At 42.8% G+C, this 23,609-nt stretch overlaps 1 protein-coding gene across 1 annotated transcript in view; it reads right to left on the bottom strand.

Moving 5' to 3' along the window:
* Positions 1-17,456, bottom strand: part of LOC139540796 (transmembrane and coiled-coil domains protein 2-like) — a 74,252-nt gene extending 56,796 nt beyond the window's left edge. Inside the window, exons 1-2 of the mRNA XM_071344773.1 lie at positions 17,298-17,456; positions 17,061-17,165 (exon numbers count right to left, since the gene is read on the bottom strand). Coding sequence (XP_071200874.1) covers positions 17,061-17,165; positions 17,298-17,456 — 264 coding nt within the window. The remainder of the gene's footprint in view (positions 1-17,060; positions 17,166-17,297) is intronic.
* Between the last annotated feature and the right edge of the window lie 6,153 nt (positions 17,457-23,609).

Raw genomic sequence — 23,609 nt, 5'->3', positions numbered from 1 at the left:
GAAAGGAAGACCCAGAGTTACCTCTGCTGCAGAGGATAAGTTCATTAGAGTTAACTACACCTCAGATTTCAGCCCAAATAAATGCTTCAGAGTTCAAGTAACAGACACATCTTAACATCAACTGTTCAGAGGAGACTGCATGAATCAGGCCTTCATGTTCAAATTGCTGAAAATAAACCACTACTAAAGTACACCAATAATAAGAATAGACTTGCTTGGGCCAAGAAACACGAGCAATGGACATTAGACTGGTGGAAATCTGTCCTTTGGTCTGATGAGACCAAATTTGAAATTTATGGTTCCAACCGCTCTGTCTTTGAGACGCAGAGTAGGTGAACGGATGTGTGGTTCCCATGAAGCATGGAGAAGGTGGTGAAGCATGGAGAAGGTGGTGTGGGGGTACTTTGCAGGTGACACTGTCAGTGATTTATTTAGAATTCAAGGCACACTTAACCAGCATGGCTACAACAGCATTCAACAGCGATATGCCATCCCATCTGGTTTGCGCTTAGTGGGACTATCATTTGTTTTTCAACAGGACAATGACCCAAAACACACCTCCAGGCTGTGTAAGGACCATTTCACCAATAAGGAGAGTGATCGAGTGCTGCATCAGATGACCTGGCCTCCAGAATCACTCGACCTCAACCCAATTGAGATGGTTTGGGATGAGAATGAAGGAAAAAGCAGCCAGCAAGTGTTCAGCAGATGTGGGAACTCCTTCAAGAGTGTTGGAAAAACATTCCTCATGAAGCTGGTTGAGAGAATGCCAAGAGTGTGCAAAGCTGCCATCAAGGCAAAGGGCTACTTTGAAGAATCTCAAATATGAAATATTTAATATATATAATATATTTTGATTTGTTTAACACTTTTTTGGTAATACATGATTCCATATGTGTTATTTCATAGTTTTGAATTCTTCACTATTATTCTACAATGTAGAAAATAGTAAAAAATAAAACCCCTGAATGAGTAGGTGTGTCCAAACTTTTGACTGGTTCTGTATTTCAAGTGCTACTTAAAGGGGTGGCTATATTTAGTTGTTCAGATATTTTTACCCTCCTATTTGCTCATATAGTCCCATACCTTCCATGAAGGGTCTGCCAAGTCGGTAGGTCGGTTTTCCGGTCCGCCCACGTGTTGCCTTGGTGATGCTGTTTTTCCGAGCAGTGGAATGTCAGGATCGTGACCTTGGTCTGAGGAACGTGTTGCGAGGTCTGAGAAAAGCTGACAAAAACTCTTTCAGGAGTCTCACTAACTTGTTAATCCCTTGTCTTCCCCCCGCCCCCCTCTCCTTCCATACCCTGGGAAGCAAGCCACTCGCTCTCTGCAACCTGCAGGTCTGAACTCGCTTGACAACCATGCAGAATCAGCTGTGCACTGCCTGCCGTTATTAGGAGGAAGTTGAGATGGAGTTATACTGTATTAACTTTGACTGCAGTGTCTGTCTGCTGTTATAAAGTTCCACTACAAATGCACACTTTATCAGTCAACCGAAGTCATTAATTCACTAGAAAATTCACTCACTTTGTTTGCCAAACCCTGAAAGGAAATATTAATTTCCTTTACTTGCTTCCCTGCGTATGACATCTCTGCTTTTCACACACACACACACACACACACACACACACACACACACACACACACACACACACACACACACACACACACACACACACACACACACACACACACACACACACACACACACACACACACACACACACACACACACACACACACACACACACACACACATACACCTGCGCCTGCACCTGCACGTATAGGTGCACTGATTCTCAAGGGCACATCCTCACACAGCCTTTGTCACACAGTGAGTGCGGGTGGTAGTTGACTGATCAGGCCCTAGAACATTAGTGGCATGGGCTGTTGCATGGAGCCATGGGGCCATTACTCAGGGTGACAGCAGTGTGACATTGGAGCTCAGTGAGGATCCAGTGTTCACTTTGGTATCCATTTTGGCTGGACATTAAAACAGTATGACACGACTCGATGGTGACCTATTTCGTGTCTTTCACACTGTGGATTGACTGTTGTCACGAAGAACTCCATGCGTGTTGAAGTGAGTCTGAAACGTTGGTGAAAGCAGATGCACTCTGGTTGACCCATAGAGGAATCGGAGGGTGCTCAGGCTGGGGCAAAGCTATACATGGGCCAGGCCCACCTGGGTTACCAAAGATGGACCCAACACCATAGGGCAGACCAGAAAAGGACTAGAGGTGGATGTAACATTACATATTGACCACAGCTGAGATTTTCCCTCCTCTCTCTCTTACCTTCTAGCCAGATCACAATAGCTACTGTTACGTGCCAAGAACAGTGAAGATGGACCCAAGGCCTCCCGTGAGAAACCAGAGTGGTGTGTGTGACTGAGTTCAGAGGGAGATAATGAAATAGTGGAACAAGCCATGTAACAAGGATCGCATAGGGATGACATGTTAACTTCTTATGGCTGCAGGGGCAGTATTGAGTAGCTTGGATAAAAGGTGCACAGAGGTGCCCAGAGTAAATGGCCTGCTCCTCAGTCATAGTTGCTAATATATGCATATTATTATTAGTATTGGATAGAAAACACTCTGAAGTTTCTAAAACGGTTTGAATTATGTCTGTGAGTATAACAGAACTCATATGGCAGGCAAAAACCTGAGAAGAAATCCAACCAGGAAGTGAGAAATCTGAGTTTGGTCGCTTTTCAACTCATTGCCTATTGAAAACACTGTAGGATATGGATCTGTTTGCACTTCCTACGGCTTCCACTAGATGTCAACAGTCTGTAGAACGTTGAATGAAGCTTCTACTGTGATGTTGAGCCGGATGGGAGCTGTTTGAGTCTGTGGTCTGGCAGAGAGCCAGGTCCTGGTCATGCGTATTCCAAATGATATCGACTTGCGTTCCATTACTTCTATAGACACAAAGGAATTCCCCGGTTGGAACGTTATTGAAGATTTATGATAACAACATCCTAAAGATTGATTATATACTTAGTTTGACAAGTTTATTCGACCTGTAATATAACTTCAAAATGTTTTCGTCCGACGTTTGCCTGGACCTGCACGAGCGTTTGGATATGTGTACTAAACGCGCTAACAAAAGTAGCTACTTGGACATAAATGATGGACATTACCAAACAAAACAAACATTTCTTGTGGAAATGGGAGTCCTGGGAGTGCATTCCGATGAAGATCAGCTAAGGTAAGTGAAGATTTATAATGCTTTTTATGAGTTTTGTTGACTGCACAATTTGGCGGGTAACTGTATGGCTTACTTTTGTGGCTGAACGCTGTTCTCAGATTATTGAATATTGTGCTTTTGCCGTAAAGATTTTTTAAATCTGACACAGCGGTTGCATTAAGAACAAGTGTATCTTTAATTCTATGTAAAACATGTATCTTTCATCAAAGTCAATAATGAGTATTTATGTTATTTGACGTGGCTCTCTGCAATTTCTCCGGATATTTTGGAGGCATTTCTGAACATGGCGCCAATGTAAACTGAGGTTTTTGGATATAAATATAAACTTAATTGAACAAAACATATATGTATTGTGTAACATGAAGTCCTATGAGTGTCATCTGATGAAGATCATCAAAGGTTAGTGATTAATTTTATCTCTATTTCTGCTTTTTGTGACTCCTGTCTTTGGCTGGAAAAATAGCTGTGTTTTTCTGTGATTTTGCGGTGACCTAACATAATCGTTTGTGGTGCTTTCACTGAAAAGCCTATTTGAAATCGGACACTTTGGTGGGATTAACAACAAGATTACCTTTAAAATGGTATAAGATACATGTATATTTGAGGAATTTTAATTATGACATTTCTGTTGTTTGAATTTGGCGCCCTGCACTTTCACTGGCTGTTGTCATATCATCCCGTTAACGGGATTGCAGCCATAAGAAGTTTTAAAGAATTAGCTAGGCGAGAAGCATACTGAGTGAGAGGTGTATTTGTGTAGTATGGGGGGTTCATGATTGAATCTCAGTAGTGGTTCAGGCCGTGTCAGTGTGTGTGAGGCGTGCTCCAGTGAGAGGGCTCCAGAGCCCTCCTGTCACCACCAGGTCTGGGGACACACAGCAGCCCAGGTGTCCGCTCCACAGGCTGACCCTACCAGGAATGTAGAGTATGCAGCCTGAAAAGCCATTGCCCAGGGGTCAACACAAACACAGACTCACAAACACACACTCACTGACTTACTCATGCAAGCATGCACAAATTCGCTCACTCATTCACTTTCACATTCACACTATAGAGCCCTATAAAATCACATTTTTTGTTTGATTTGTTTTTTCCCAAATTAAGTTTGCTCAGTTTTGTTTTTCCAATATTCTGTTTTTCCCATTTTATTTCAGGTTTTTACTCTCAAAATCACACTTTTTTTGTATATAGAAAAACAACAAAATTGGATGTTTGAAGTCCACAACAATGCCTGAACCACATCATGATACCACTTTTGAGTTTTTATTTATTTTGGGGTGTTACCCTTTAATTTAAGTGCGCACCAGCCAGATGTTGTTTGGTTAGCTTAGCTATGTTTCTGTAGCCCTCATGGGATTGCAGAGTTTGCAAAAACAAATGGCCACTGGATTGGTGCAAATAATCATGATATCATTCTGCTAGTTAGGCATAGGCTACTTTGTAGTTAACATTTCCTACAAATAGCCTATACAGGTAGGATTGATCATTAACATTGATTAATCATTTAAATTTGCTTTTGCAAATTCATTCACATTCAACTCCCACATTACTGATCCAGTATTGATGGTTCATTAACGTCTTTAAATAGATTTAAATCGTTTTGCAGCTTCCAGCGACGCAAACCCCAAACTTAGAAAAAAATATATACATACAGTATATGTATAATGTGCAAGCCATCAGAGGGGGTGGTTCCAAGTCCCCCGTTAATTAGTGAACCCTCACCGATAAAAGGATTGATCACTGACCTCAGCAGCGATACAAACGCTCTCCAAAATCAACCATCGGACGCAGGCCTTGTAAAGGTTCTCTCCAGTTTAGCACTGATGTATCGCCATCAGAGGTTGGCATCGATCCAGTACCGCAGTGCTCAGCAGAAGCATGTGCAAGAAATGGCTAATTATAAATGGATAGGTGGAGAGAACCGAGCAACTAATGACAAAAGCAGAAAATTAAAACATTCTGCTAGCCGAGCCGAACTGCGTTTGAAAATGGAACAATTAAAAGTAATTGCAAAAACTTATGACGATGAACTAGCACAAACTTTTCAACAAAATTGTTTTCTACAGGACCAACTCGATTTAGCCAAAACTAAATACGATGTAATCTGAGGGGGAGTGGGGCCGGTTAACAACCGGTCTTAAACTTTCTCTCTCTGGACCTGCAGTTTGGAGAAAACAAAAATCCCTTGTGTGTAGAGAGAGAATCTGCTGCCAAAACTCCAACATCCAAAGGTGGATAATGAAACAATATTTCCAACATAAAGAATGTGGGAAATGGTTGGTGGGGATCCAAACAATAAGTCCTGTCAAAAGTGTATTGTTTTGTGATATCATTAAGGACAGTATAACTAAATAGCTGTAACTCTACAAATGTATAAGTCCCAGTTATCAGATTTACATCTAAATGTTGTAAAACGTACATGATTAAATATTAAACTATTTGTGAGAAGATGAAGTGTGATTTTTGCCTTCCAAATGAGAACTGCTTTTCATAGAAACTTTTTGCCAAGTCAGTAACCACACCCATGTGAGCACAGACATTGTGGCAATGTAATGGAACCGCCACCAAGACGAATGGTTAGACTCTACCAGACCAGAATACGTGCAGCGCAAGTATTCAACATTACAAATGGTAAGACCCTCAAACTCTCAACGAGTGAAGGTGAAGACTATACCAAACATTCTCAGTCTACAGCTGGGTAATGTAAAGTAGTCTAGAACTTAGACCAAAGACACCAGGAAGATCTCAGCAAACAACCAGAGTTTTACATCAGTACATTTCTGATGTATCTAGTCTAACAAACACTCATAGACAAAGAAGGCTACTACAACTGAGGATATTGTGACCACTGGTGGACAACCAGAGACTTACCTAACCAGAGACTTCTGTCGAACTGACTCCCGATAGACGGACCAGGCAATTTATACAGAGAGATGACAAAGACAGACAAGCATAAATATGTGTTGCGTTTCTAAATCCGAATGAGCGATAGTTAGGGTGCTAAATATCCATATTTACGATAAGCGTATTTTCCACATGTATGTACAATGAGTTCCCTCTTTGTCTCTCCTGCTCTCTTTATCTTGCCCCTCCCTTTCATTGTGTAAGAAGGCATCATATCGGGTTAGTCCACTATGGACTTTTCATTGCATTATGTTAGTAATCAATTCAACAAATACCGTGTGTTTATTTATTTTTATTTTTTTTCACCTTAATTTAACCAGGTAGGCTAGCTGAGAACAAGTTCTCATTTGCAACTGCGACCTGGCCAAGATAAAGCAAAGCAGTTCGACACATATACAACAACACAGAGTTACACATGGAATAAACAAACATACAGTCAATAATACAGTAGAAAAGTCTGTGTGTGTGTGTGTTTATGTATTTCTGTGTGAGTATTTAGTTAGTAAATAAATAATTTTGTGTATCGCTAAATCATCATTTAGACTAGCGTCCGTGTAGATTTGAAGTCAACGACATTCAGAATGAGACTGAAATTAGATAAAAATGATTAATAGATGACTGGTATGATAATGATATATTCTGATATATTCTTGAGTTAATTTGGGAAATGGTAACTCATAAAACAAACTTTTTCCGTGGTGCCCCAAGATTGCTAATGAGTTAATTGTTACATGATTAATATAATCACATAATAATTAAACATAGTTAATGGATTTGATAAAATAACCGTCAATGATAGTCACGTCACGACACACTGCACTGATTTGTTAATAACAGTCCAACTGTTAACACACATACTCCCATTCATACTCCCCTCTGTCCTACTCTGTTACTTCAGAATTATCGAATTATTGACTCAATTAGTCAATCTACTGCTCTTATACCCCCACACACTTCTAAAGAATTCCCTTCAGTCACCTAACAGGTTTGCTTCAGACTCCTACTCCGTTACTTCAGAATGTCCCATTTGTCCTACTAAATGGCTTAATAAATCAATCTACTAGGCTACTCTAAGATAATACCCTCCCACACTGCTTTGCTTCATTTTCAACTCTAGCCAGTACCATTGAGGAATTTAATGTGTGAGGGAGTATGTTTTTGTGGAAATGGTGTAGTGTGTTTTGGTGGCAATGCGAGCAGCTGTAGACTATGTAGGTGTGTGTTTGTGTGTGTTTGTATAGCTCAATCAATCAATCAATTTTATTTTATATAGCCCTTCGTACATCAGCTAATATCTCGAAGTGCTGTACAGACACCCAGCCTAAAACCCCAAACAGCTAGTAATGCAGGTGTAGAAGCACGGTGGCTAGGAAAAACTCCCTAGAAAGGCCAAAACCTAGGAAGAAACCTAGAGAGGAACCAGGCTATGAGGGGTGGCCAGTCCTCTTCTGGCTGTGCCGGGTGGAGATTATAACAGAACTATGCCAAGATGTTCAAAAATGTTCATAAGTGACAAGCATGGTCAAATAATAATCATGAATAATTTTCAGTTGGCTTTTCATAGCCGATCATCAAGAGTTGAAAAACAACAGGTCTGGGACAGGTGGCGGTTCCATAACCGCAGGCAGAACAGCTGAAACTGGAATAGCAGCAAGGCCAGGCGGACTGGGGACAGCAAGGAGTCACCACGGCCGGTAGTCCTGACGTATGGTCCTAGGGCTCAGGTCCTCCGAGAGAAAGAAAGAGAGAAGGAAAAAATTAGAGAGAGCCAAGATTTTCAAAATGTTCATAAATGACAAGCATGGTCAAATAATAATCAGGAATAAATCTCAGTTGGCTTTTCATAGCCGATCATTAAGAGTTGAAAACAGCAGGTCTGGGACAGGTAGGGGTTCCGTAACCACAGGCAGAACTGTTGAAACTGGAATAGCAGCAAGGCCAGGCGGACTGGGGACAGCAAGGTGTCATCATGCCCGGTAGTCCTGACGTATGGTCCTAGGGCTCAGGTTCTCAGAGAGAAAGAGAGAACGAGAGAATTAGAGAGAGCATACTTAAATTCACACAGGACACTGGATAAGACAGGAGAAGTACTCCAGGTAACCAACTGACCCTAGCCCCCCGACACAAACTACTGCAGCATAAATACTGGAGGCTGAGACAGGAGCGGTCAGGAGACACTGTGGCCCCATCCGAAGAAACCCCCGGACAGGGCCAAATAGGAAGGATATAACCCCACCCACTTTGCCAAAGCACAGCCCCCGCACCACTAGAGGGAAATCCTCAACCACCAACTTACAATCCTGAGACAAGGCCGAGTATAGCCCACAAAGGTCTCCACCACAGCACAAACCAAGGGGGGGCGCCAACCCAGACAGGAAGATCACGTCAGTAACTCAACCCACTCAAGTGACGCACCCCTCCTAGGGACGGCATGAAAGAGCACCAGCAAGCCAGTGACTCAGCCCCTGTAACAGGGTTAGAGGCAGAGAATCCCAGTGGAGAGAGGGGAACCGGCCTGGCAGAGACAGCAAGGGCGGTTCGTTGCTCCAGAGCCTTTCCGTTCACCTTCACACTCCTGGGCCAGGCTACACTCAATCATATGACCTACTGAAGAGATAAGTCTTCAGTAAAGACTTAAAGGTTGAGACCGAGTCTGCGTCTCTCACATGGGTAGGCAGACTGTTCCATAAAAATGGAGATCTATAGGAGAAAGCCCTGCCTCCCGCTGTTTGCTTAGAAATTCTAGGGACAGTTAGGAGGCCTGCGTCTTGTGACCGTAGCGTACGTATTGGTATGTACGGCAGGACCAACTCGGAAAGATAGGTAGGAGCAAGCCCATGTAACGCTTTATAGGTTAACAGTAAAACCTTGAAATCAGCCCTTGCCTTAACAGGAAGCCAGTGTAGGGAAGCTAGCACTGGAGTAATATGATCAAATTTCTTGGTTCTAGTCAGGATTCTAGCAGCCGTATTTAGCACTAACTGAAGTTTATTTAGTGCTTTATCCGGGTAGCCGGAAAGTAGAGCATTGCAGTAGTCTAACCTAGAAGTAACAAATGCATGGATTAATTTTTCTGCATCATTTTTGGACAGAAAATTTCTGATTTTTGCAATGTTACGTAGATGGAAAAAAGCTGTCCTTGAAACAGTCTTGATATGTTCGTCAAAAGAGAGATCAGGGTCAAGAGTAACGCCGAGGTCCTTCACAGTTTTATTTGAGACGACTTTACAACCATCAAGATGAATTGTCAGATTTAACAGAAGATCTCTTTGTTTCTTGGGACCTAGAACAAGCATCTCTGTTTTGTCCGAGTTTAAAAGTAGAAAGTTTTCAGCCATCCACTTCCTTATGTCTGAAACACAGGCTTCTAGCGAGGGCAATTTTGGGGCTTCACCATGTTTCATTGAAATGTACAGCTGTGTGTCATCCGCATAGCAGTGAAAGTTAACATTATGTTTTCGAATAACATCCCCAAGAGGTAAAATATATAGTGAAAACAATAGTGGTCCTAAAACGGAACCTTGAGGAACACCGAAATGTACAGTTGATTTGTCAGAGGACAGACCATTCACAGAGACAAACTGATATCTTTCCGACAGGTAAGATCTAAACCAGGCCAGAACTTGTCCGTGTAGACCAATTTGGGTTTCCAGTCTCTCCAAAAGAATGTGGTGATCGATGGTGTCAAAGGCAGCACTAAGGTCTAGTAGCACGAGGACAGATGCAGAGCCTCGGTCTGACGCCATTAAAAGGTCATTTACCACCTTCACAAGTGCAGTCTCAGTGCTATGATGGGGTCTAAAACCAGACTGAAGCTGGTGCAATAGCTGCATGCAATCCCTGATTAAGTGTACTCTATGTGAACGGACTAACTCACTCAACGTCATGGGGTTTATTGGATGATTGGCTTTATTGGAGCATTGCACAATTCAGGAGAACACACACACACACACACACACACAGAGAGAGAGATATGCAAGGGAACTGGAATAACAGATAACACAACAACATGCTTCGTATGCTTCTCTCCAGCCAACCACAGGGAGGATTTCTGCCGTTGACTGTGACGAACAAATTATGTTTACTCCCTTTTCCTGGAGGCAGAACAGAAGAGTGTGTGTGTCTGTGAGAGGGAACGAGAGAAAGTCATTCAGAATGAGTGTGGAGGCCACAGGACAGAATCAGGACACTGTGCTCATGACCTTTGCAACCAAACAGGACTTACCTTGCACTTTTCAGAAGTGAATCCAGTCCAACAACTTAACACATCAAAACAGTGTATGGTAGTCACACACACACATACACACACACCATGCTAACATGTGATCTTTCTATGGTAAGGGGCTCCTAGGGCTGTGATATTGACAGTGCTATACACTGTGTGCACAAAAAATGAGTGGATTCGGCTATTTCAGCCACACCTGTTTATGACAGGTATATAAAATTGAGCACACAGCCATGCAATCTCCATAGACAAACATTGGCAGTAGAATGGCCTTACTGAAGAGCTTAGTGACTTTTAACGTGGCACCGTCATAGGTTGCCACCTTTCCAACAAGTCAGTTAATCAAATTTCTGCCCTGCATGAGCTGCGGTGCTGAAGTAAAAATTGTCTGTCCTCGGTTGCAACACTCACTACCGAGTTCCAAACTGCCTCTGGGAACAACGTCAGCACAAGAACTGTTCATCGGGAGCTTCCTGAAATGGGTTTCCATGGCCGAGCTGCCGTACACAAGCTTAAAATTACTATGCGCAATGCCAAGTGTCAGCTGTAGTGGTGTAAAGTTTGTCGCCATTTGACCCTGGAGTGATGAATCACGCTTTACCATCTGGCAGTCCGACAGACAAATCTGGGTTTGGCGGATGCCAGGAGAACACTACTTGCCCCAATGCATAGTGCCAACTGTAAAGTTTGATGGAGGAGGAATAATGTTCTGGGGCTGTTTTTCATGGTTCGGGCTAGACCCCTTATTTCCAGTGAAGGGAAATCTTAACGCTACAGCATACAATGACATTCTATACGATTCTGTGCTTCCAACTTTAGGGAAACGATGAGGTCCATACAGAAATGGTTTGTTGAGATCGGTGTAGAAGAACTTGACCTGCCTGCACAGAGCCCTGACCTCAACCCCATTAAACACCTTTGGGATGAATTGGAATGCCGACTGCGAGTCAGGCCTAATCACCCAACGTCAGTGCTCAACCTCACTAATGCTCTTGTGGCTGAATGGAAGCAAGTCCCCCCAGCATGTTCCAATATCTAGTGAAAGTCTTTCCAGAAGAATGGAGGCTCTTATAGCAACAAAGAGGGGACCAACTCCATATTAATGCCCATGATTTTGGAATGAGATGTTCGACGAGCAGGTGCCCACATACTTTTGGTCATGTAGTGTATACAGTGCCTTCAGAAAGTATTCACACTCCTTGACTTTTCCACATTTTGTTGTGTTACAAAGTGGGATTAAAATTGATTTAATTGTAACCTTTTTGCCAACTATCTATATAAAATATTGTCAAAGTGGAAGAAAAATGCAACAAAAAAATTGTGTGGGGGGAGGGATAAAAGGCTAATATATCTTGGTTAGATAAGTATTCAACTCACTGGGTCAATGCATATGAGAATCACATTTGGCAGTGATTGTAGCTGTGAGTCTTTCTAGGGCTCCTGACTGGCACAGCGGTCTAAGGCACTGCATCTCAGTGCTAGAGGAGTCATTACAGACACCCTGGTTCAAATCCAGGCTGTAATCACAACCGATTGGGATTCTCATAGGGAGGCACACAATTGGCCCAGCGTCGTCCGTGTTTGGCTGGTTTAGGCTGTCATTGTAAATAAGAATTTATTCTTAACTGACTTGTCTAGTTAAATTTAAAAAATGAAAGTCTTTAAGAGCGTGCACACCTGCATTCTACAATATTTGCCCATTATTCTTTGTCAAGTTGGTTGTTGATCATTGCTAGACAGCCATTTTTAAGTCTTGCCGTAGATTTTCAAGACGATTTAAGTCAAAACTGTAACTCACAATCAACATGGTAAGCAACTCTGGTGTATATTTGGCCTTGTGTTATAGGTTATTGTCCTGCTGAAAGGTGAATTTGTCTCCCACTGTCTGTTGGAAAGCAGACTGAACGAAGTTGGATTTTGCCAGTGCTGAGGTCTATCCCAAAAAACTCCCTATTCCTTGCCGATGACAAGCATACCCATCACATGATGCAGCCACCACCATGCTTTGAAATATAAAGAGTGATACTCAGTGATGTGTTGTTGGATTTGCCCCAAACATAATGCTTTGTATTCAGCAACCTTAAAGAAGAAAGGGTCTAAAACATCTGACCCATATGGTTTTTTGGGTTCAAGTTTAAGGAGCTCCTTTAGCACCTCGGACTCAGTGACTCCCTGCAGGGACAAACTTTGTAGTGGGGCAGGGGAAAAAGAGGGAGAAGCATCGGAGATAGTCGCATTAGAAGGGGTGGGAGATCAGGACATGTTGGATGGGCAAGCAGGCCTGGCTGAGTCAAATAGGAATCCTGACTCAATGAAGTGGTGATTAAAGAGCTCAGCCATGTGCTTCTTGTCAGTAACAACCACATCATCAAAATGAAGGGACATGAGCAGCTGTGAGGAGGAGGGTTTATTCTCCAGGTCTTTAACCGTTTCCCAGAACTTCTTGGGGTTAGACCCACAGAGAGAGAACTGCTCCTTAAAGTAACTGACTTTGGCCTTCCGCATAGCCTCAGTGCACTTATTTCTCATTTGCCTGAACGAGAGCTAGTCATCCTGAGTATGCGTGTGCTGAGCCTTTCGCCAAATGCAATTCTTGAGGTGGAGTAACTCTGCAAGATCATGGTCGAACCAGGGGCTGAACCTGTTTTTAATTCTCATTTTCTTTATGGGGGCGTGTTTGTTACCACTGAAAATATCAAAAAAGAAGGTCCAAGCGTCTTCGACAGAGGGGATCAAGCTGATTCTAAACCATTTTAGAGGCCAGTTCATGAAGGAAGGCTTGCTCATTAAAGTTTTTTAGCAACTGTCTATGACAAATCAGGACAGGTCGTTTCACTGAGCAGCCATTACGATCACAGGCTGTAAAACAGTGATCACTAAGGTCATTACAGAAAACACCAGACTGATACCTATCAGGATTATTTGTGAGGATAACATCGAGGAGAGTAGCCTTTTCTGGGTGTTTGGAGTCATACGTTGTGGGATTGGTAATAATCTGAGAAAGATTTAGGGAGTCCCATTGCTTTAGGACTTGGTCAGGTGGTTTAAGCATGTCCCAGTTTAGGTCACCTAGCAGGACAAATTCAGACTTAGTGACTTGGTGTATTGATACACCATCCAAAGTGTAATTAATAACTGCACAATGCTCAAAGGGATATTCAATGTCTGTTTGTTTAAAACATTCTACCAATAGGTGTCCTTCTTTGCGAACCATTGGAAAACCTCTCTGGTCTTTGTGGTTGAATCTGTGCTTGAAATTCACTGCTCAACTGAAGGACCTTACAGATAAGTGTGTGTGTGGGGTACAGAGATGAGTCACTTAAAAATCATGTTAAACACTATTATTGCACACTGTGAGTCCATGCAACTTATTATGTGACTTGTTAAGCACATTTTTACTCCTGTTATTCTGTGTAGATCAGTGACACAAAATCTATATTTACTCCATTTTAAATTCAGGCTGAAACGCAATAAAATTTGGAAAATGTGTGAATACTTTCTGAAGGCACTGTATGTCCTGGCCCTGGCTGTGTTTATGCAGCCTCAGCCTTCAAGTACTGCAGTTGAGTATTTCCATGTGAGCTGATAGAACTCCCTAATGTCTCTCTGTCTAGTGTTTTTCTTTCTCTCCCTTGTTTTCTTTGGACCGGTTCTGTGTGTGTGTGTGTGTGTGTGTGTGTGTGTGTGTGTGTGTGTGTGTGTGTGTGTGTGTGTGTGTGTGTGTGTGTGTGTGTGTGTGTGTGTGTGTGTGTGTGTGTGTGTGTGTGTGTGTGTGTGTGTGTGTGTGTGTGTGTGTGTGTGTGTGTGTGTGTGTGTGTGTGTGTGTGTGCGCGTGTGCGCGTACCTGGTAGTGCTTTTCAACTTTGAAAGTTTTGCAATACTGTAGGGTCTTTGGTTTCTGTCAGCAGTAGCCCTGTGTTTGAGCTCCATGTGACATCCTGTAATGCACGTGCCTTGTAGGAGTTTCACTGTTTTCATAACTCTCTCACTCTGGCACTCTGGGTCATATGGAGCTCATTAATGTGTGGAGGGCTGCTTGAGAGAGCTACAGCGCATAGAAATATAGTGGCTAGACCTGCTAGGACTTTCTACCATATGTTGGCCTATGCGTATGGAATGCATATAGGTAATACACAGAACACATCAATAGTCTCAAATGCAATGTTCGATTTCAAAGCTTGATTTGATATTTCAAAACTAGATTTGACCTTTATAAACTGTCGGCTGGGTGACCAGCAAGTGTTTGCTTTATGTCTCTCCTCTGTATACATCTTATCTGTGTAGGCTATCTTTGTAGATCAGAGCCTGTGCCGTCTCACACAAGCTCAGTCTTCGAGCCCCAGGTCTGGAGACAACCCCTTGGGAAAAATACCAGAGATAGAGCTCAAGTTTCTTAGAGAGGAAAGACAGAGAAGAAGCTTTCGGGTTAGAAAAAGTTTGTTTTTCTCTTTCCTTCTCTCTCCAAGGCTCTCCCCCTCCGCTCCCCTACACCCATCCAGCTTCTAAAGCATGCAGTACAGTATATTGTGTCAATATTGGAGTCTGTTCAAATTAAGAAAAAAAGTGTTGCATTCTTCTCAATGCTGTTTATTAAAACCACAAAAACAATCACACTGTGTATAATGTAATTTAGTAGGTGAAACATTTGTTTGACAGGGTACAAAAATTAATGTCACACCACATTAACCACAGAGCTAATGTGTTGAGTGTTCTGTCCTTTCTTGCAGACCACACACAGAGTTAAAGAGGAGATAAAAGAGACACAGAGTGGTTCCGACTGGGCCCAGAGTGAAAGAAGGAACAGAAGGTCCAGTTCATTTACCACAAGGTATGTAGTCCACCAGTGGATTTGCATAGCAATGAGCGAGGAGAGACACTTTGGAATCATCCCTGTTTGAAATATTCTATTTTTCACGTGGTTTTCAGACACGTGTGATGTTTCATATGTACATTTTTCACATGGGTTTTTCCCTCGTAAATGTTTTGCCCCCCTCGTGACTTATTTTTACCTCACACTTATTTTGCATCACTTCCAGCTACGTCTGGTTTCCCATCCAGGGCTGACCAGGACCACCCCTTCTTAGCTTCAAAGGCAAATCAGCAGGGGGATGCAGGTGGTTATGTTGCTGGAATGAATATGTGGAAACTTGCAACTGGAAAAAAGGCAGCGAACGCAAAGGCCAGGGTAACAACCAAAGATAGGAAAATTGCAAGAAAGAGGGAGGAATTTTATTTAATTGCGTTATCATAAAAAGAAAAAAATCACTGAAAGAAACATTTTTGCATCCATCTACAATTCATTTGTTCTCGCATTGAACAATTATTTCCTTTTGCTATCAATACTTTTGGGTTCATGTTTTAATTTCATTATCATTCTTGTTTATAGTACTAAGAATTTTGTTCTCGACTTCAGAAGTTTTGCTTGATATTAACGGCACAAAAGTAACTCACTCACTAGAGGATTGCACCATATAATAACACTATTACTAAACGTGTTTAAAGCAGCTATCCTTAATTGAAACATTAACAAAGTGTCTTCTCCGCCACAGTTTCAGTAAAAATCTAAGAGATGGGGCTGGAGAAATGCAACCACTCTCAAATCTAGAAAGTACGCTATGGATTCAAGGACTGACCATTTATGATATCAAAATTATATTTCTAACCATGTTTTTAGGCTATACAGTGTTTGTTTAGATGTACTTTGTTCACAAACATTGGGGTATATGGGAAGTTTTCTTACATGTGAAACTGAAAATGTGATTTTCCATGTGGAATTGCAAGTCACATGTGAAAAACAATCACGTGAAAGTTTTTCACATATGAAGCTGCTAATTAGATATTTACATATGGAGTTTTCTTATATATGAACCTGCAAATTAGATTTTTTTCATATGCGATAGATACATTTTTATTATGATTTGAATCAGTTACATGCTTCGTAAACAACAGGTGTAGACTAACAGTGACATGCTTACTTACGGGCCCTTCCAAACAATGCAGAGAGAAAAAAAAAAAAAAAAGATTTGAAAAATAATAACACGAGGAATAAATACACAATGAGTAACAATAACTTGGCTATACACGGGGTACCAGTACCGAGACGGTTTTCAGGGTTACGAGGTAATTGAGGTAGATATGTACATATAGGTAGGGGTAAAGTGACTAGATAACAGGATAGATAATAAACAGTAGCATCAGCGAATGTGATGAGTCAAAAGAGTTAGCGCAAAAAGGGTCAATGCAGATAGTCCGGGTAGCTATTTGGTAAACTATTTAGCAGTCTTATGGCTTGGGGGCACAAGCTGTTTAGTTTCTTGATGGTTCCAGACTTCGGGACCACTTGCCATATGGTAGCAGAGAGAACAGTCTATGACTTGGGTGGTTGGAGTATTTGACAATTGTTAGGGCCTTCCTCTGACACCGCCTGGTATAGAAGTTTTGGATAGCAAGGAGCTCAGCCTCAGTGATGTACTGGGCCTTATGCACTACCCTCTGTAACGCTTGCTGTCGGATGCCAAGCAGATGCCATATCACATGGTGATGCAGCCAGTCAAGATGCTGTCAATGGTATAACTTTTTGAGGATCTGAGGTACCATGACAAATCTTTTCAGCCTCCAGAGGGGGAAGAGGCATTGTCGTGCTTTCTTCTGTGTTGGTGTGTGCGGACCATGTTAATTCCTTAATGATGTGGACACCGAGGAACTTGAAGCTCTTGACCTGCACCACTATGGCCCCGTCGAAGTGGACGTGCTTTGCTCTCTGTTTCCTGTAGTCCACGATCAGCTCCTTTCTCTTGATGATGTTGAGGGAGAGGTTGTTGTCCTGGCACCACACTATCAGGTCACTGACCTCATCCCTATAGGCTGTCTCATCGTCGTCGGTGATCAGGCCTACCACCGTCGTGTCATCAGCAAACATAATGATTGTGTGAACGCTGAGCTGTAGTCAGTGAACAGGGTTCCTCTTGTCCAGGTGGGAGAGGACAGTGTGGAATGCAACAGAGATTAGGTCCTCTGTGGATCTGTTGGGGCGGTAAGCGAATTGGAGTGAGTCCAGGGTGTCTGGGATGATGGTGTTGATGTGAGCCATGACCAGTCTTTCAACGAATGTCATGGCTACAGATGTGAGTGCTACAGGGCAATATTCATTTAGAAAGGTTACCTTGGCGTTCTTGGGCACAGGTACTATGATGGTCTGCTTGAAACATGTACAGTTGAAGTCAGAAGTTTACATACACCTTTGCCAAATACATTTAAACTCAGTTTTTCACAATTCCTGACATTTAATCCTAGTAACAATTCCCTGTCTTAGGTCAGTTAGGATCACCACTTATTTTAAGAATGTGAAATGTCAGAATAATAGTAGAGAGAATGATTTATTTCAGCTTTTATTTATTTCATCACTTTTCCAGTGGGTCAGAAGTTTACATACACTCAATTAGTATTTGGTAGCATTGCCTTTAAATTGTTTAACTTGGGTCAAACATTTCGGGTAGCCTTCCACAAGCTTCCCACAAAAAGTTGGGTGAATCTTGGCCCATTCCTCCTGACAGACAGAGCTGGTGTAACTGAATCAGGTTTGTAGGCCTCCTTGCTGGCACACGCTTTTCAGTTCTGCCCACAAATGTTCTATAGGATTGAGGTCAGGGCTTTGTGATGGCCACTCCAATACCTTGACTTTGTTGTCCTTAAGCCATTTTGCCACAAATTTGGAAGTATGCTTGGGGTCATTGTCCATTTGGAAGACCCATTTGCGACCAAGCTTTAACTTCCTGACTGATGTCTTGAGATGTTGCTTCAATATCTCCACATAATTTTCCTACCTCATGATGCCATATATTTTGTGACGTGCACCAGTCCCTCCTGCAGCAAAGCACCCCCACAACATGATGCTGCCACCCAAGTACTTCACGGTTAGGATGGTGCTCTTCGGCTCCCTTTTTCCTCCAAACATAACGATGGTCATTATGGCTAAACAGTTCCATTTTTGTTTCATCAGACCAGAGGACATTTCTCCAAAAAGTACGATCTTTGTCGCCATGTGCAGTTGCAAACGGTAGTCTGGCTTTTTTTATGGCGGTTTTGGAGCAGTGGCTTCTTCTGTGCTGTGCGGCCTTTCAGGTTATGTCGATATAGGACTCGTTTACCAGTGGATATAGATACTTTTGTAGCTGATTCTTCCAGCATCTTCATAAGGTCCTTTGCTGTTGTTCTGGGATTGATTTGCACTTTTTGCACCAAAGTACATTCATCTCTAGGAGACAGAACGCGTCTCCTTCCTGAGCGGTATGACAGCTGCGTAGTCCCATGGTGTTTATACTTGCGTACTATTGTTTGTACGGATGAACATGGTACTTTCAGGTGTTTGGAAATTGCTCCCAAGGATGAACCAGACTTGTGGAGGTCTACAATTTTTTTCTGAGGTCTTGGCTGATTTCTTTTGATTTTCCCATGATGCCAAGCAAAGAGGCACTGAGTTTGAAGGTATGCCTTGAAATACATCAACAGGTACACCTCCAATTGACTCAAATGATGTCAATTAGCCTATCAGAAGCTTCTAATGCCATGCCATCATTTTATGGAATTTTCCAAGCTGTTTAAAGGCACAGTCAACTTAGTGTATGTAAACTTCTGACCCATTGGAATTGTGATACAGTGAATTATAAGTGAAATAATCTGTCTGTAAACAATTGTTGGAAAAATGACTTGTGTTATGCACAAAGTAGATGTCCTAACCGACTTGCCAAAACTATAGTTTGTTTACAATAAATTTGTGGAGTGGTTGAAAAACGAGTTTTAATGAATCCAACCTAAGTGTATGAAAACTTCCGACTTCAGCTGTAGGTATTACAGAGAGGTTCAGAGAGAGGTTGAAAATGTCAGTGAAGACACTTGCCAGCTGGTCAGCGCATGCTCTGAGTACGCGTTATAGGTATTGTGTTTGGCCCTGCGGCCTTGTGAATGTTAACCTGTTTTAAGGTCTTACTCACATCGGCTACTGAGAGCAAGATCACACAGTCACTCAGAAGAGCTGGTGCTCTCATTTAGCTTGTCTGGTAGGATTATGTCACTGGGCAGCTTGCGGCTGGGTTTCCCTTTGTAATCCATGATAGTTTGCAACCCCTGACAAATCCGACGCGGGTCAGAGCCGGCGTAGTAGGATTCGATCTTAGTCCTGTATTGATGCTTTGCCTGTTTGATGGTTCATCGGAGGTCATAGCAGGATTCTTATAAGTGTTCGGATTAGTGTTCAGCTCCTTGAAAGCAGAAGCACTAGCCTTTAGTTGCAGATGTTGCCTGTAATCCATGGCTTCTGTTTCCGATATGTGCATACGGCCACTGTGGGGATGACGTCGTCGATGCACTTATTAATGAAGCCGGTCAATGATGCGGTAAACTCCTCAATGCCATCGGATGAGTCCTGGAACATATTCCAGTCTGTGCTAGCGAAACAATCCTGTAGCTTAGCATCGGACCACTTCCTTATTGGGCACGTCGCTGGTAATTCCTGTTTGAGCATTTTCTTATCAGCAGGAATCAGTAGGATATACTTATGGTCAGATTTGCCAAAGGGAAGGCGAGGGAGAGCCTTGCATCAATTTGTGTGTGTGAAGTACAGTTTTGTCGCCTCTAGTCGCACAAGTGACATGCTGGTAAAAATGAAGTAAAACAGACTTCAGTTTTCCCATGTGAAATTCAGATTTTCACATGGAGGTTTTTTACATGTGAAATGGCAAATGTGATTTTAACATATAAATGTTTTTCACATGTGGAAATGCAATTCCACATGTGAAAGTGAGATTTTCACATGTGAAACAACATATCCGACCGCAAACTGAAATTCACGAGGTGAAAACATGTTATTCTCCTCACATGTGAACATGTGGTGTTAACATGTGAACTGTAAATGTGAAAATATGCAAATTTGACATGCTTTTTTGTAAGGTGTGTGTGTGAATGTGTGTGTGTGCGTGTGTGAAGTGAATGTGGATTCTGAGTGTGGTACCTTATTATAGTTCCATCTGTTTTTAGCTGTTTGTGTAGAGAATGTGTGTGTCTGTTTTTCATTGTTTGCGACACGTGTGGGCAGCATGTGAGTTCCTGTGCATCTGTGTCTCTGTCTGTATCTCTGTGAGAGGGCTAAGTAGTGGAGGTGTTGGGAGCTAGTTGAACTGTGTGTAGGCTGTGAGCGCTCTCCCCACACAGACTGTTCATTGTTCTGGGCTCTACAGGAGAACCTACTAAGATTGAACACATCTGATTTGGAGGATATAAGAAGATGAGAAGGAGACAGCAGTAGATGAGATGCAACAGGTGAAGATGCAAGAAGGATAGCGATCCAGGCAGATATACTCGATACAGTGATATGGAGAGGCGGTGATATAAAGGGCAGTGATGAATTAGGGAAGGAACATCCCCTTTTCGCCCCTTTTAGGATGATATATATGGTCAGCCCCTCCCAGACAGACAGCCCCCCCCCTTTTCTCTCTCCGACCCCCGTAACTGAGAGGCATGTGAATACCTCATTACTTTTGATCCCAGTAGGATGTGGATAGAGAACCTGGCCAGCTGCTATGTGGAGCAGGCAGGCGGGGCACAGAGCTTGAGGTGTGTGTTTGTGTAACTATGTTTACGTGTAGGGTGGGGTGTGTTTATGTGTGTGGGGGGAGGTGTGTGTATGCGTAGTACTGTATGGAAGGGGTCCAACTCAGAGTCTGAACCCCTCCACTCACCCTAGAGCTGGGGTCCTGATTGTATGACCATGTGTAAACAAACACACTGAGCCCCCCTGCCCGACATCCCAGCTCGGGGGTCCGTCAATAAGGATGCAGGTTGTATTGTGTAATCATGATGTGTGTGGTTGACGGGGGCTTGGCAGTGCATAGGTGTGTGAAATTGTGTCAAGTGGACAGGGGGCCCTGGGGGGTTATATATAAACTATTGGGATCTGTATTTGTATTTGTGTGTTCATGCATACGTGCACAATATTAGATTAAAGGCAGAGAGACCCGGGGAGTTAAAAGGATGATAGACTGAGGGTGTGTCCCAAAGTCACTCCATTCCCTATATAGGCCTAGTGCACTACTTTTGACCAGAGATCTGGTCAAAAGTAGTGCACTATAAAAGGAACAGGGTGCCATTTGGGAAGTAGACAGTCTGATTATCAGCATAGTATAAGGGGATAGTCAAGGAGATTGATGTCCCCTAAATAATGGCTGAAATATCAGTGTCACTGTATCCTCTGTAAGTTCAGATAGCATCCTATCTAACTGCCCTGGCCTGAACCTCCCTTTGCTGTACTTCTTCTATTAATTTGTAGACATTGCACACCTTACACACAATGCATCACACAAAAGCCACATGGTATCACACATCTCTATCTCACATGCACACTAGGGGCTCCAGAGTGGCACAGCAGTCTAAGGCACTGCATCTCAGTGCTAGAGGTGTCACTACAGTCCCTGGTTCGATTCCAGGCTGTATCACAACTGGCTGTGATTGGGAGTCCCATAGGACGGTGCACAATTGGCCCAGCATAACCCGGGTTAGGCTGTCATTGTAAATAAGAATGTGTTCTTAGTTGACTTGCCTAGTTAAATAAAACACTGAAATAGTCCACACCCATGGAGATGTAACAGGACAGAATGAAGAAAGTGATCCATGGGCTCAGAAACTGGGACAAACCTGTCCCACACACACACATTTTTTTAAATATATATTTTTTAATTAAACAGGTAGGCCAGTTGAGAACAAGTTCTCATTTACAACTGCGACCTGGCCAAGATAAAGCAAAGCAGTGTGACAAAAACAACCACACAGAGTTACACATGGGATAAACAAACTTACAGTCAATAACACAATAGAAAAATTGGTATACAGTGTGTGCAAAATGAAGTAAGAGGCAAGGCAATAAATAGGCCAATAATGGCGAGGTAATTACATGGCGAGCAATTTACACTGGAGTGATATATGTGCAGATGAGGATGTGCAAGTAGAAATACTGGTGTGCAACAGAGCAGAAAAACAAAAACAAATATGGGGATGAGGTAGGTAGTTGGTTGGATGGGCTATTTACAGATGGGTTGTGTACAGCTGCAGCGATCGGTAAGCTGCTCTGACAGCTGACGCTTAAAGTTAGTGAGGGAGATAAAAGTCTCCAACTTCAGTGATTTTTGCAATTTGTTCAAAAACCACTACTAAAATACACTGCTCAAAAAAATAAAGGGAACACTTAAACAACACAATGTAACTCCAAGTCAATCACACTTCTGTGAAATCAAACTGTCCACTTAGGAAGCAACACTGATTGACAATAAATTTCACATGCTGTTGTGCAAATGGAATTAACAAAAGGTGGAAATTATAGGCAATTAGCAAGACACCCCCAATAAAGGAGTGGTTCTGCAGGTGGTGACCACAGACCACTTCTCAGTTCCTATGCTTCCTGGCTGATGTTTTGGTCACTTTTGAATGCTGGCGGTGCTTTCACTCTAGTGGTAGCATGAGACGGAGTCTACAACCCACAGAAGTGGCAAAGGGTGGGCAGCTCATCCAGGATGGCACATCAATGCGAGCTGTGGCAAGAAGGTTTGCTGTGTCTGTCAGCGTAGTGTCCAGAGCATGGAGGCGCTACCAGGAGACAGGCCAGTACATCAGGAGACGTGGAGGAGGCCGTAGGAGGGCAACAACCCAGCAGCAGGACCGCTACTTCCGACATTCCTCGTGAACACCTTTTTTCCACCACTTGGGCTGTTGTTGCATCGAATGCGCTATCACAACCAGTAGAGGTGCATGGGTAAAATCACCGGGGAAGCTAGGACCTCCTCCTCTGACTATTAGGTGTGTGTGTGTGTGTGTGTGTGTGTGTGTGTGTGTGTGTGTGTGTGTGTGTGTGTGTGTGTGTGTGTGTGTGTGTGTGTGTGTGTGTGTGTGTGTGTGTGTGTGTGTGTGTGTGTGTGTGTGTGTGTGTGTGTGTGTGTGTGTGTGTGTGTGTGTTAGGGAAGGTGTGGTTATCTACATTATCTTCCTCAGTCTCTCAGGACACATATGTTTCTTTTTAAACTCAACCCTCCAAGTCTTTATCAGCCATCATAATAAAGGTACCTTAGTAAACCCTGGGTAGAGAACAACAACAAAATAGTAGTTTTAGGTCACGCTGCACATAGGAGTAGTTGGCTTTCAGGCCCATGCCTTTGTTTGGACACAAACCTGCACGAGGAGAGCCTACCAGGAAACCATGGGGTCAATGTCTTATCAGCTGACCCAG

The sequence above is a fragment of the Salvelinus alpinus genome, chromosome 2 (genome assembly GCF_045679555.1).
Source record: "Salvelinus alpinus chromosome 2, SLU_Salpinus.1, whole genome shotgun sequence".
In the NCBI taxonomy this organism is placed as follows: Eukaryota; Metazoa; Chordata; class Actinopteri; order Salmoniformes; family Salmonidae; genus Salvelinus; species Salvelinus alpinus.
Note: the sequence above shows the minus strand (reverse complement) of the source record. Positions and strands in the feature narration are given on the sequence as shown.